The following is a 13391-nucleotide window of genomic DNA, read 5'->3' as shown; positions in this document are numbered from 1 at the left end:
AAGTTGAAAAAAGGCTAAGTTGAAACCTGAAAAAGAGTATGAATTTTCATATTTCTACAGGAATAATTAAGTTATACCTTTCCACTATGAAATAGTAAACCTAATTCTTCTATGGATGAAAACAAAATTTACCTTCGGAAATCAGCAACCAACTTGACATCAGCTATGACAATCTTATGTTCAATAATCATGTGTTTCAGAAGCTTGTCTTGTTCAACCACAGGAAAATGTTCTTCACAGAAAATACAAGGCACAGATGGAGAACCTTCTAAGCTGGTGGTGCCACCTGGACTTTCTGGCAGAGAAAGCGGCTCCAAGATATAATCCTTAGTGTCTGGGAGAGACAAAAAGAAAGAGGAAAAAAGCTGAAATCAACTCCCTTAAGAAGGATGATTTCTTGACTATTGCATTAAAAGGATCCTAAAGATGTTTACATAATTTCAAAAAGAAAATACACAGTACCAGAGAACAAGATACTTTATTACATCTTAAATAGCTTCTGCAACCCAGAGGCAAAGAGTATTACAAAGCAGCTCGAACTCCCCATTTGCTGGCTTGAATGGGGGAAACTCATTTGTCAGGACAGCTGTGCAACCTCATTCTTGGACAGCGGCCAATGGCAGCAACTCTAGGGGAACTCGAGGGGGAGGCAGTAGCACGCTGAGTTAAGGTTCTAAGTCTCAAATGTGACCTGTGGCCGAGAGTCATGACACTGGGAGGTAAATGGTATATATTGAGGCTACAGATGAGGCCAGGACAATCTTTTTAGCTGCTTCCTCTTGCACCTGCAAACTTTTTCCTGTGTCTGATTATTTGTGAGAAGAAGGCAAGTCTCACATTGGGTTGACACAGCATGTGCTGGGTGGCCCAGGTGGCAATTTGTGATTTGATTTATGTCTATCATTTGCTTATTACACAGTTATGCATCATAATTCAAGTTCTTGTGAACAAAGAGATGAATGCTCAATCACTAGACATACATGATGAACCTTTTTCATGTCTACACTATTCCTTTCCCTAACATCACCTACAGAATCTTTAAGAGTTGAGGTGTGTAAGGTCTACAGCTCTGAATTAAGGGCCTTGAATTAGAGACAGTTTTATCAGGAGTCCTCTTCAGTCTTCTAGACTGAACCTGTCACTGTAGGTACACTACTGAGTAGTTAGCAACCAGGTAACTAGTGGAAGGCACTTGGCATTTGAAGAAGGGCAGACAACTTTAGAAAGACAGCTATTTCACAGACAGCAGTCTCCGGAATTAGGTTACTATTTAATTCTACTGTTAAAATTTTATTTATTTTTTATCTTACTTTACCTTATTCCTAAAGGCCTTCTTAAATGAATAACTAATTGAATCAGTTACTGGTACACTGCTGACCCTGGTCTCAGAACGGGATAAACGATGCAAGAGGGCAGCATTCATTCACTCACTCAACCAAACCTAGCTGAGTATCTACTGAGCGCTGGCCGTTTCCTGTTTGATGCTGTATGATACTATTCTTACCATCAAGGCTAAGGGGCAGATAAGTTAAAAGGATAAAGAGCGAAAGAGAGGGAAAGAGAGAGGCAGGGAGAGAAGAAAGGGGAGAGGAGGAGGGAGAGAGAGAGAGGCAGGGAGGGAGAGAAGCAGGGAATGTACAGGGCTTATGGGAACATGGGATAGAGGAGTTTAAGTGAGCTTCAGGAAAGTGTCCTGTAAGGAATGTCCTCTAACACATCACTCATAATAGAGGATGCTAAATCAAACTGTTTATCTTAATTACATAAAATTATTAAAGATCAAGAAAGGAGAAAACAGGGTACACATGACAATAGTGAGAACATGAAAAATGTTTAAGCACTTTAAAAGCATTATTAGAAAATTGGCATGTTACCAATTATTACATTCATTAAATCAGGTAATAAAAAAAGGATTTCTGGAATTCTATAGCTCTTTAGTTGTAGGATATATTTTTCAATTACCTGTTAAATTCTGTAGGAACTTAAACCTGCACATGAAAAATAGGTGAGGAAAGAGATATGGATATACTTATGAAACTCTACAATATTTTACGTTCCCTAGAATAAGATAACAAAAGGCAGCATATTCTAAGTAGACAATAACCTGCCACTAGGAAATCATCTTCTCCTAAATTTGCCTGAAATATCTGTAAATTCACCTATCTTGACTGAAGAAAAGAAACAATAATTACCACCAACAGCAAGAACTGACCTTACTAGATGTTCACTATTTGTAAATAACCAGCAAAGTGTTTAGAGAACATTCTCAATCCTAACTTTCTTGTTTGATTAGTATTATCACAACCCCCATCTTTCAGATGAGAACTGAGACTTAAAAAACTAAATAATTTCCCCAAATCACAGTGTTAGTAAATGGTCTAAGCCTTACAAATAGCTGTGAAACGAAGAGAAGCGAAAAGGAAAGGAGAAAAGGAAAGATATTCCCATTTGAATGCAGAGTTCCAAAGAATAGCAAGCAGAGATAAGAAAGCCTTCCTCAGTGATTAGTGCAAAGAAATAGAGGAAAACAATAGAATGGGAAAGACTAGAGATTTCTTCAAGAAAATCAGAGATACCAGGGGAACATTTCATGCAAAGACTGGCACAATAACGGACAGAAATGGTATGAACCAAACTAACAGAAGCAGAAGATATTAAAAAACGTGGCAAGAATACACAGAACTGTACATGTATTCTTTACATGTATTTATATAATTGTGGTTGGTACCCTTATTCATACAGTCCTTTCAGACAGAAAACTGAGCAGCTTCCTCATGTCCTTCTCCTTTACTCCCCGTGGCCAACTTTAATCAGGAACTCTCAGTTTAATCTCCAGAGCCTCTTCTTGTTCCTCCCTTCTGAGCACTGCCAACATTGCTGCCTCAGACAAGCTTTTTTTTTTTTTTTTTTGAAGTAGGTCCTTGTTGGTCATCTTACTTTTTTTTTTTTTAAAAAAGAATACATTTGAATCAGTTCTAATGAGATGGATGAAATTGGAGCCCATTATACAGAGTGAAGTAAGCCAGACAAGCTCTTAAACTTGAACATCTGCAATAGTCTTCCCACTGGTTAGTCTCCCCCATCTTCAGACATGACCTCTTTCCAATTCATTCTCCCCATATCAGTTTAAAACAGGAGTGGCCCTTCTTCCTGTAGGAAAAGGCCTACACTCCTTAAGGAGTTAGGTATAGGTTGAGAGATCAAAAAAGATCTTAATGACCCAGATAACCACAGTGATGTGATCACTCACCTAGAGCCAGACTTCCTGGAGTGTGAAGTCAAATGGGCCTTAAGAAGCATCACTATGAACAAAGGTAGTGGAGGTGATGGAATTCCAGCTGGGCTATTTCAAATCCTAAAAGATGATGCTATGAATGTGCTGCCCTCAATATGCCAGCAAATTTGGAAAACTCACCAGTGGCCACAGGACTGGAAAAGGTCAGTTTTCATTCCAATACCAAAGAAAGGCAATGTCAAAGAATGCTCAAACTACCTCACAATTGCACTCATCTCACACACTAGTAAAGTAATACTCAAAATTCTCCAAGCTAGGCTTCAACAATATGTGAACCCTGAACTTCCAGATGTTCAAGCTGGTTTTAGAAAGGGCACAGGAACCAGAGATCAAATTGCCAACATTTGCTGGATCATCGAAAAAGCAAGAGAGTTTCAAAAAAAATGTCTACTTTCACTTTATTAACTATGCCAAAGCCTTTGACTGTGTGGATCACAATAAACTGTGGAAAATTCTGGAAGAGATGGGAATACCAGACCACCGGACCTGCCTCTTGAGAAACTTGTATACAGGTTAGGAAGCAACAGTTAGAACTGGACATGGAACAACAGACTGGTTCCAAATCGGGAAAGGAGTACGTCAAGGCTGTATATTGTCACTGTGTTTATTTAGCTTATATGCAGAGTACATCATGAGAAACACTGGGCTGGAAGAAGCACAAGCTGGAATCAAGATTGCTGGAGAAATATCAATAACCTCAGTTATGCAGGTGACACCACCCTTATGGCAGAAAGTGAAGAAGAACTGAAGAACCTCTTGATGAAAGTGAGAGTGAAAAAGTTGGCTTAAAGCTCAACATGCAGAAAACTAAGATCATGGCATCCAGCCCCATCACTTCATGGCAGACAGATGGGGAAACAGTGGCAGACTTTATTTTTTGGGGTTCCAAAATCACTGCAGATGGTGACTTCAGCCATGAAAATAAAAGACGCTTGCTCTTTGGAAGGAAAGCTATGACCAACCTAGACAGCATATAAAGAAGCAAGAGACATTACTTTGCCAACAAAGGTCCGCCTAGTCAAAGCTATGGTTTTTCCAGTGGTCATGTATAGATGTGTAGTTGGACTGTAAAGAAAGCTGAGCATCAAAGAATTGATGCTTTTGAACTGTGGTGTTGGAGAAGACTATTGAGAGTCCTTTCGACTGCAAGGAGATCCAGCCCATCCATCCTAAAGGAGATCAGTCCTGAGTGTTCATTGGAAGGACTGATGTTGAAGCTGAAACTCCAATACTTTGGCCACCTGATGTGAAGAGCTGACTCACTGGAAAAGACCCTGATGCTGGGAAAGATTGACGGCAGGAGGAGAAGGGGACACAGAGGATGAGATGGTTGGATGGCATCACCGACTCAATGGACATGAGTTTGAGTAAACTCCGGGAGTTTGTGATGGACAGGGATGCCTGACGTGCTGCAGTCCATGGGGTCGCAGAGTCAGACAGGACTGAGAGACTGAACTGAACTAGTAATTTGAACCCAAATTCAAACAGAACATTCTTCTGCATCCAATATCAAAAGGCAATTCCTCAATCTGTATTTCTTCTTCAAACTCTGTTCAGTTTTGAATTCATATGTACTTATACTGAATTTACATATATTCTGCCAGTGTCCTCAAATCTCCCTCGTATCACCCCCACCAGCAACTCTCAAATCTCAGCAGCCCACATACTTCAAAAACCAGTGGGTACAGTTATCACTCAGTTCAGTTCAGTTGCTCAATCTGGTCCAACTCTTTGCGACCCCATGGACTGCAGCAGGCCAGGCTTCCCTGTCTATCACCAACTCCCAGAGCTTGCTCAAACTCATGTCCATCGAGTTGGTGATGCCATTCAACCATCTCATCCTCTGTCATCCCCTTCTGCTTCTGCCTTCAGTCTTTCTCAGCATCATGGTCTTTTCCAACCAGTCATCTCTACAGTTATCTTTACCACTGTTATCATTTCCTGAGGCTTTCCTGCAAACTCTCTAGTATTCTGTGTATCATGTGTCTTCCCTTTTGTATATGCGTTCAATGCCAGTTTATCTTTTTTTCAAACTACTCCTCAATGGACCTAAATGTTCACACATACTAGAACCAATTGCTTATTGTCATTGTAAGGGTATAGAGGAACGAAATCATGAGTCTTCAAATTTTATGTATGAGGCATGTGTGGTTTGACAGACACTAAGTTGTATTTGGGAAGTTGAGTTACTATGTATCCAGAAAACAAAAAAAATTTAACAGAACAATTTTAGATTAAAGGGTTAATAATTTTCTCCTTACTCCCTGATCATTTAGCATTGTGCTCAAATTCTAACAGCATTGATTATAAGAGACAATGTTTGCCTTCAGACTGTTAGTCTCTGGAAGACAAGGGGAGTACTGGTCATCTTTATTTACCTGGCACATACTCTGTGTACTATTATCCTACCATGAGTACCCACCATCAAGCAGTGTATTGACTTTGTGCCAGGCACTGTTAAGCACTTTACAGGTACAGTATTGAGTCAGTTAATCCCCTCAATAATCTTATGACAGAGAGTCAGTTTCTACATCCATACTACAGTTGAGGAAACTTAGTCACTGAGAGGCTAAGTGGCTTGCCCTAGACAGCTAGTAAGTGGTAGAGCCAGGATTTGAATCCAAGCAGTTTGGCTCTCAAGCATTAGTAGCACTCTCAACCTACGTTGTTCTGTTGCATCTGACTCTGCGACCCCATGGACTGCAGCACGTCTAGGTTTCCCTGTCCTTCACCATCTCCTGGAGCTTGCTCAAACTCATGTCCATTGAATCGGTGATGCCATCCAATCATCTCATCCTCTGTCATCCCCTTCTGCTCCTCCCTTGTATCTTTCCAAGCATCAGGGTCTTTTCTAATGTGTTGGCTTTTTCTATGATCCAACAGATGTTGACAATTTGATCTCTGGTTCCTCTGCCTTTTCTAAATCCAGCTTGAACATCTGGAAGTTCTTGATTCACATACTGTTGAAGACTAGCTTGGAGAATTTTGAGCATGACCTTGCTAGCATGTGAAATAAGTGCAATAGTGCAGTAGTTTGACCATTCCTTGGCATTCATTGCCCTTCTTTGGGATTGAAATGTAAACTGATCTTTTCCAGTCCTGTGGCCACTGGTGAGTTTTCCAAATTTGCTGGCATATTGAGGGCAGCACATTCATAGCATCATCTTTTAGGATTTGAAATAGCCCAGCTGGAATTCCATCACCTCCACTACCTTAGTTCATAGTGATGCTTCTTAAGGCCCATTTGACTTCACACTCCAGGAAGTCTGGCTCTAGGTGAGTGATCACATCACTGTGGTTATCTGGGTCATTAAGATCTTTTTTGATCTCTCAACCTATACCTAACTCCTTAAGGAGTGTAGGCCTTTTCCTACAGGAAGAAGGGCCACTCCTGTTTTAAACTGATATGGGGAGAATGAATTGGAAAGAGGTCATGTCTGAAGATGGGGGAGACTAACCAGTGGGAAGACTATTGCAGATGTTCAAGTTTAAGAGCTTGTCTGAGGCAGCAATGTTGGCAGTGCTCAGAAGGGAGGAACAGAGAAGAGGTTCTGAAGATTAAACTGAGAGTTCCTGATTAACGTTGGCCACGGGGAGTAAAGGAGAAGGACATGAGGAAGCCGCTCAGTTTTCTGCCTGAAAGGACTGTATGAATAGGGGTACCAATCACAATTCTATGAATACATGTAAAGAAGCAGGATTTTTATTTACTAAAAAGTGAAAGTCGCTCAGTCATGTCCAACTCTTTGTGACTCCATGGACTATACAGTCCATGGAATTCTTCAGGCCAGAATACTGGAGTGAGTAGCCTTTCCCTTCTCTAGGGGATCTTCCCAACCCAGGGATCGAACCCAGGTCTCCTGCATTGCAGGTGGATTCTTTACCAATTGAGCCACCAGGGGAAGCCCTATTTTGTGAGAGGGATGGTAATAAGTTTTAGATAGCTCAGGTGATCTGCTCAGAATTTTAGATATTCCTGACAGGCCTGGTGGACAAAGACAGCACTTACTAGTGTCTCATGTGATGGATTTGTACCATTCTTTGTGTCTGCCAGCTCCCCAGCTGCTTGACCTATTCCATCTCTCCATGCTCAACAACAGCAAATATCTCTGCTGTAATTAATTGTTTTCAGGTTTATTTCTGCCACTAGGGTACTCTGTGAATTCTTCACGGTCGAGGACTAAGTCTTACTGATTTCCAGGTCTCTGGTGTAATTATACAGTGCCTGAAGTATAGCTTACATTTGACAAGTGTTTGCTGATAAACAGTGGGCCAGAGGTTCTTACACCTAGACTTACACCTTTAATTCAGTTTCTAGGTAAATTCTATTTTAGGGAACACCTGTGGCTGTCTGTCTTTAGAGGAACTTTCTCTGCCCAAGATTGAGAGTAGTCCAACTTTATTTATAGCCAGATCTTCAGTGCTGGGGCCCTTGGGGCAACAGCCCACTACTAATTAATAAATAATGATATAAAAATTACATTGAATTCCAAGATCACAAAAATACTATTGAGTGTAGTAAAAGTATTTTACCTTTAATTAGGGATTTAAAAAGTACTCTTGGTTCATGTAAATTAGTCTGGTTGAAGCAAGACCTTCAAATACTAAGCACTGTATCAGCAGAGGCAACTCAGTAAGATTTTCCTAACAGTTTATTTCCAGCAGTCACCATAAGAATCATATTTATATCTTACCAAGTGGTAGAAAGGCAACAGAAGCAGAAATATATAATTCTTTGTTACAAGAACCTTAAACTCTAAAAGGCCAGAGGAAGTAAACTGTATCTAGCTCCCTTCAGCAAGCAAGCAAAGCATCTTGGAAATTCTGCTTTGGCCCCAAATTGGCTTCACACATTTGTTACAAATTAACAACAAATTATCTGCTCTAGTTCTCACTTTGAACAGCAACTCTGTTCAAATGAACTGTGAAAAATGCTATCCCCAAAGAACTGCATTTTTGAGGAGATGCTATGTCGATCATAAACAATTTTATTGACTGTGGGTAAGATCCTCAAAGTGGCAAATAAGTATCCTAGAATAGTGCTTCTCCAAGTTTAACGTGCACATAATCACCTGGAGATTTTGTTGATGCACCTGATTCAGAAGGTGTCGTGGCCAGGGAAACGTGCCAATGAGATCTCTGGCTGCTATGACCGTAATTGAAAGAAGGCCTCAGTGCTGTGCTCTGAAATCCCACTTCCACTGAAGCAGAGCTTTCCATACAGTGCTCTCAGTAAATGACTGGAGGCAGCAGAAATAGTAAGGCAGACTCACTCCTGTGAGAGATGGAACTTCAAGACATGTAACACTGGCTGGAGGACTCCCCCCTGGCTTGCCAGAAAACTGCTTAGCGCTGTGCTACACTCTTAGATCCTACACAATCCTCCCTTAGCTCTTCCTTCACACAGGTCAGACCTACTTCTCCTTTTTCCCTCTGGCGTCTTCCCTAACACATCTCTTAAGATGTTAAATCCCATCTTGGAGTGTGGTTCTTGGAGGACATGAATTATCAAAGTAGAACCAGGAGGCAGATAGGCTTAAAATTCTGCATGTCTCGGTTCCCAGATGATGTCAGCCCACTCATCCATCCATAAACCACACTCTGAGTGGCAAGGTTCTACCCAGGGAACAAAGCAGTCACAAATTCACAACATACCGAGGTACTAGGAGCGGTATTCCTAGTCTTTACAATACATCATTACTGCCAAACAGATAGTTGGCTGCTGGTACCTTGAAGAAAACACAAGATGACTGACGTTTCTGTCGGTCTTAAGTCCAATGAGAGAATAAAAGCCCAAGTCAACAAATAACTGATGACTTTCCCAGCATTCCTTTGTAAGGACCTGCAGTATATCCCACACATCATTTCCCCTTTAAAGAAATCCCTGCAACCTGCTTTTGTACACTGTAAGTAGTCATGCCCTTCGCTAGGGGATCTTCCTGACCCAGGGATTGAACCCAGGTCTCCTGCACTGTAGGCAGCTTCTTTACTATCTCAGCCACCAGGGAAGCTCCACTATCACCACACCATTAGTGAAACTGAAAACAAACAAAAAAAAAGGAGTAATTTGGTGATATACTCAATCCAGATAAAGCTGGTTTAGTTCCTACTCTCATATGATCATCTACTTAATTGATCAGTTCAGCTCAGTTGAGTTGCTCAGTTGTGTCTGACTCTTTGCAACCCTACAGACTTCAGGACGCCAGGCCTCCCTGTCCGTCACCAACTCCTGGAGTTCACTCAAACTCATGTCCACTGAGTCAGTAATGCCATCCAACCATCTCACCCTCTGTCGTCCACTTCTCCTCCTGCCCCCAATCCTTCCCAGCATCAGGGTCTTTTCCAAAGAGTCAGTTCTTCACATCAGGTGGCCAAAGTATTGGAGCTTCAGCTTCAACATCAGTCCTTCCAATGAATATTCAGGACTGATTTCCTTTAGGATGGATGGGCTGGATCTCCTTGCAGTCGAAGGGACTCTCAATAATCTTCTCTAAAACCACAGTTCAAAAGTGTCAATTCTTTGGCGCTCAGCTTTCTTTACAGTCCAACGCTCACATCCACACACGACTACTGGAAAAAACATAGTTTTGATTAGACAGACTTTTGTTGGCAAAGTAATGTCTCTGCTTTTTAATATGCTATCTAGATTGGTCATAACTTTACTTCCAAGGAGTAAGCGTCTTTTAATTTCATGGCTGAAGTCACCATCTGCAGTGATTTTGGAACCCCAAAAAATAAAGTCTGCCACTGTTTCTGTTGCATCCCAATCTATCTGCCATGAAGTGATGGGAATGGATGCCATGATCTTAGTTTTCTGCATGTTGAGCTTTAAGCCAACTTTTTCACTCTCCTCTTTCACTTCCATCAAGAGGTTCTTCAGTTCTTCTTCACTTTCTGCCATAAGGGTGCTGTCACTTGCATAACTGAGGTTATTGATATTTCTCCAGCAATCCTGATTCCAGCTTGTGCTTCTTCCAGCCCAGTGTTTCTCATGATATACTCTGCATATAAATTAAATAAGCACGGTGACAATATACAGCCTTGACGTACTCCTTTCCCGATTTGGAACCAGTCTGTTGTTCCATGTCCAGTTCTAACTGTTGCTTTCTAACCTGTATACAAGTTTCTCAAGAGGCAGGTCCGGTGGTCTGGTATTCCCATCTCTTCCAGAATTTTCCACAGTTTATTGTGATCCACACAGTCAAAGGCTTTGGCATAGTTAATAAAGTGAAAGTAGACATTTTTTTTGAAACTCTCTTGCTTTTTCGATGATCCAGCAAATGTTGGCAATTTGATCTCTGGTTCCTGTGCCCTTTCTAAAACCAGCTTGAACATCTGGAAGTTCAGGGTTCACATATTGTTGAAGCTTAGCTTGGAGAATTTTGAGTATTACTTTACTAGCGTGTGAGATGAGTGCAATTGTGAGGTAGTTTGAGCATTCTTTGACATTGCCTTTCTTTGGTATTGGAATGAAAACTGACCTTTTCCAGTCCTGTGGCCACTGGTGAGTTTTCCAAATTTGCTGGCATATTGAGTGCAGAACATTCATAGCATCATCTTTCAGGATTTGAAATAGCCCAGCTGGAATTCTATCACCTCCACTAGCTTTGTTCATAGTGATGTTTTCCTAAGGCCCACGTGAGTTCGCATTCCAGGAAGTCTGGCTCTAGGTGAGTGATCACACCATCATGATTATCTGGGTCATGAAGATCGTTTTTGTACAGTTCTTCTGTGTATTCTTGTCACCTGCTCTTAATGTCTTCTGCTTCTGTTAGGTCCATACCATTTCTGTCCTTTATTGTGCCCATCTTTGCATGAAAATTTCCCTTGGTATCTCTAATTTTCTTGAGGAGATCTCGAGTCTTTCCCATTCTACTGTTTTTCCTCTATTTCTCCGCACTGATCACTGGGGAAGGCTTTCTTCTCTCTCCTTGCTATTCTTTGGAACTTTGCATTCAAATGAGTATATCTTTCCTTTTCTTCTTTGCCTTTCATTTCTCTTCTTTTCTCAGCTTTTATAATGGTTGTCCTCAAACAACCATTTTGCCTTTTTGCAGTTGTTTTTCTCGGGGATGGTCTTGATCCCTGCCTCTTGTACAATGTTACGAACATCAGTCCATAGTTCTTCAGACATTCTGTCTAAAAAATCTAATCCCTTAAATCTATTTCTCACTTCCACTGTATAATCGTAAGGGATTTGATAGGTCATACCTGAATGGTCTAGTGGTTTTCCCCACTTTCTTCAATTTAAGTCTGAATTTGGCAATAAGGAGTTCATGATCTGAGCCACAGTCAGCTCCCAGTCTTGTTTTTGCTGACTGCATAGAGCTTCTCCATTTTTGGCTGCAAAGAATATAATCAACCTGATTTCAGTATTGACCATCTGGTGATGTCCATGTATAGAGTCTTCTCTTGTGTTGTTGGAAGAGGGTGTTTACTATTACCAGTGTGTTCTCTTGGCAAAACTCTGTTAGCCTTTGACCTGATTCATTCTGTACTCCAAGGCCAAATATGCCTGTTACTCCAGGTATTTCTTGACTTCCTACTTTTGCATTCCAGTCCCCTATAATGAAAAGGACATCTTTTTTGTGTGTTAGTTCCAAAAGTGCATAAAAACTGGAATATTGAGATAGGTAGAGTATTTTTTTTTTTGCTTTTGCTGTTTTATTTCTGAAAATGCTATAAATAAACTCCTAGTTTCCTAGGCAAACATTTCCTTTACATTTGTTCTTTATAGATATTAATGTAATTTATTTGATTATAGCTTGCATGCGTGCTTACTGACTCAGTCATGTCCCACTCTTTTGCAATGTCATAGACTGTAGCCTGCCAGGCTCCTCTGTCCATGGGATTTCCATGGACAAGAATACTGTCCAAGTAAGAATACTGGGGTCGGTTGCCATTTCCTCCTCCAGAGAATCTTTCCGACCCACGGGTTTGAACCCATGCCTCCTACATTTGCAGGCAGATTATGAACCATCTGAGTCAGCTGGGAAGCCTTTGGTTATAGTTTACTTACATATTTTAACAAGCCTGGACAATATTTTGAGGCCTGTTCTCTAAGCTTTTGATCTGAAGAAACCATGTCTTTCCAGAGGATTTAAATGCCTAGTCAATTCATTGGTTATGTGTTGATTTTATTCTGAAAAAAATTAAACTCCAAGGCTGATTGATTTCTAAATTCTTGAATGTAAAATTACACTACAAAATGGCCTTCTACTTCCTAAACAAGTCAGTTGTTCGATTTCTACAAGTGGCTCCCCCGCAGATGCATTTGAAACACTGCGAACATGGGGTCTAGGATTTAACCATAATTAATCTATAAAGCTCAGAATAAGGATAGAATTAATACATTTATTTAATTACCCTGGGGCTAATAGTTCATTTTGTAAATTAATGAGGCCCAATATTTATAAGGCCAATTTACTAAACTCCTACTAAGAGTGGGAGTGTGTGTGGGGACGGATGTACACCGGGCCTGTCACATCATTTCAGCAGCACACTGGGACAGAGGATGAGGCTGAGCTGGGTCAGTACACACACTGATACTGGTGGAAGGCCTGCCCTGTCCTCTGGTATGAAAAAGTTAACAGCACATTCAACCCTTAAACCTAATAAATCCATACTTGAAAATTTAAGGAGCTAATTTAACAGGCAAAAAGCTATGAAAACTTTATTACAGCATCATCTATAAAGTAATAGAAACAACCTAAATGTCATGCAAATGGAAATTGTTCCATAATACATGGCAAATCTGTGTTGCATAACATTATGAATTTGCTAACTGGCAATTATGAAAACAATGGAGAAATACTGACAAACATGTTTGATATTATCTGAAAAGAACCTAATCCACAATGCTGCTGCTGCTGCTGCTAAGTCACCTCAGTCATGTCCGACTCTGTGCGACCCCATAGACGGCAGCCCACCAGGCTCTCCCGTCCCTGGGACTCTCCAGGCAAGAACACTGGAGTGAGTTGCCATTTCCTTCTCCAATGCATGAAAGTAAAAGGTGAAAGTGAAGTCGCTCAGTCGTGTCTGACTCTTAGCAACCCCGTGGACTGTAGCCCACCAGGCTCCTCTGTCATGGGATTTT

General features: G+C 40.9%; 1 protein-coding gene across 1 annotated transcript in view; it reads right to left on the bottom strand.

The window, feature by feature from the left end:
* The window catches only part of ZNF277 (zinc finger protein 277), a 132747-nt gene that overhangs the window by 62747 nt on the left and 56609 nt on the right, over positions 1-13391 (bottom strand). The window contains 1 exon segment of the mRNA XM_020889389.2: positions 133-334. Coding sequence (XP_020745048.2) covers positions 133-334 — 202 coding nt within the window.

This window comes from Odocoileus virginianus, chromosome 1 (assembly GCF_023699985.2).
Source record: "Odocoileus virginianus isolate 20LAN1187 ecotype Illinois chromosome 1, Ovbor_1.2, whole genome shotgun sequence".
Classification (NCBI taxonomy): domain Eukaryota; kingdom Metazoa; phylum Chordata; class Mammalia; order Artiodactyla; family Cervidae; genus Odocoileus; species Odocoileus virginianus.
This window is presented reverse-complemented; position numbering and strand designations above follow the sequence as displayed.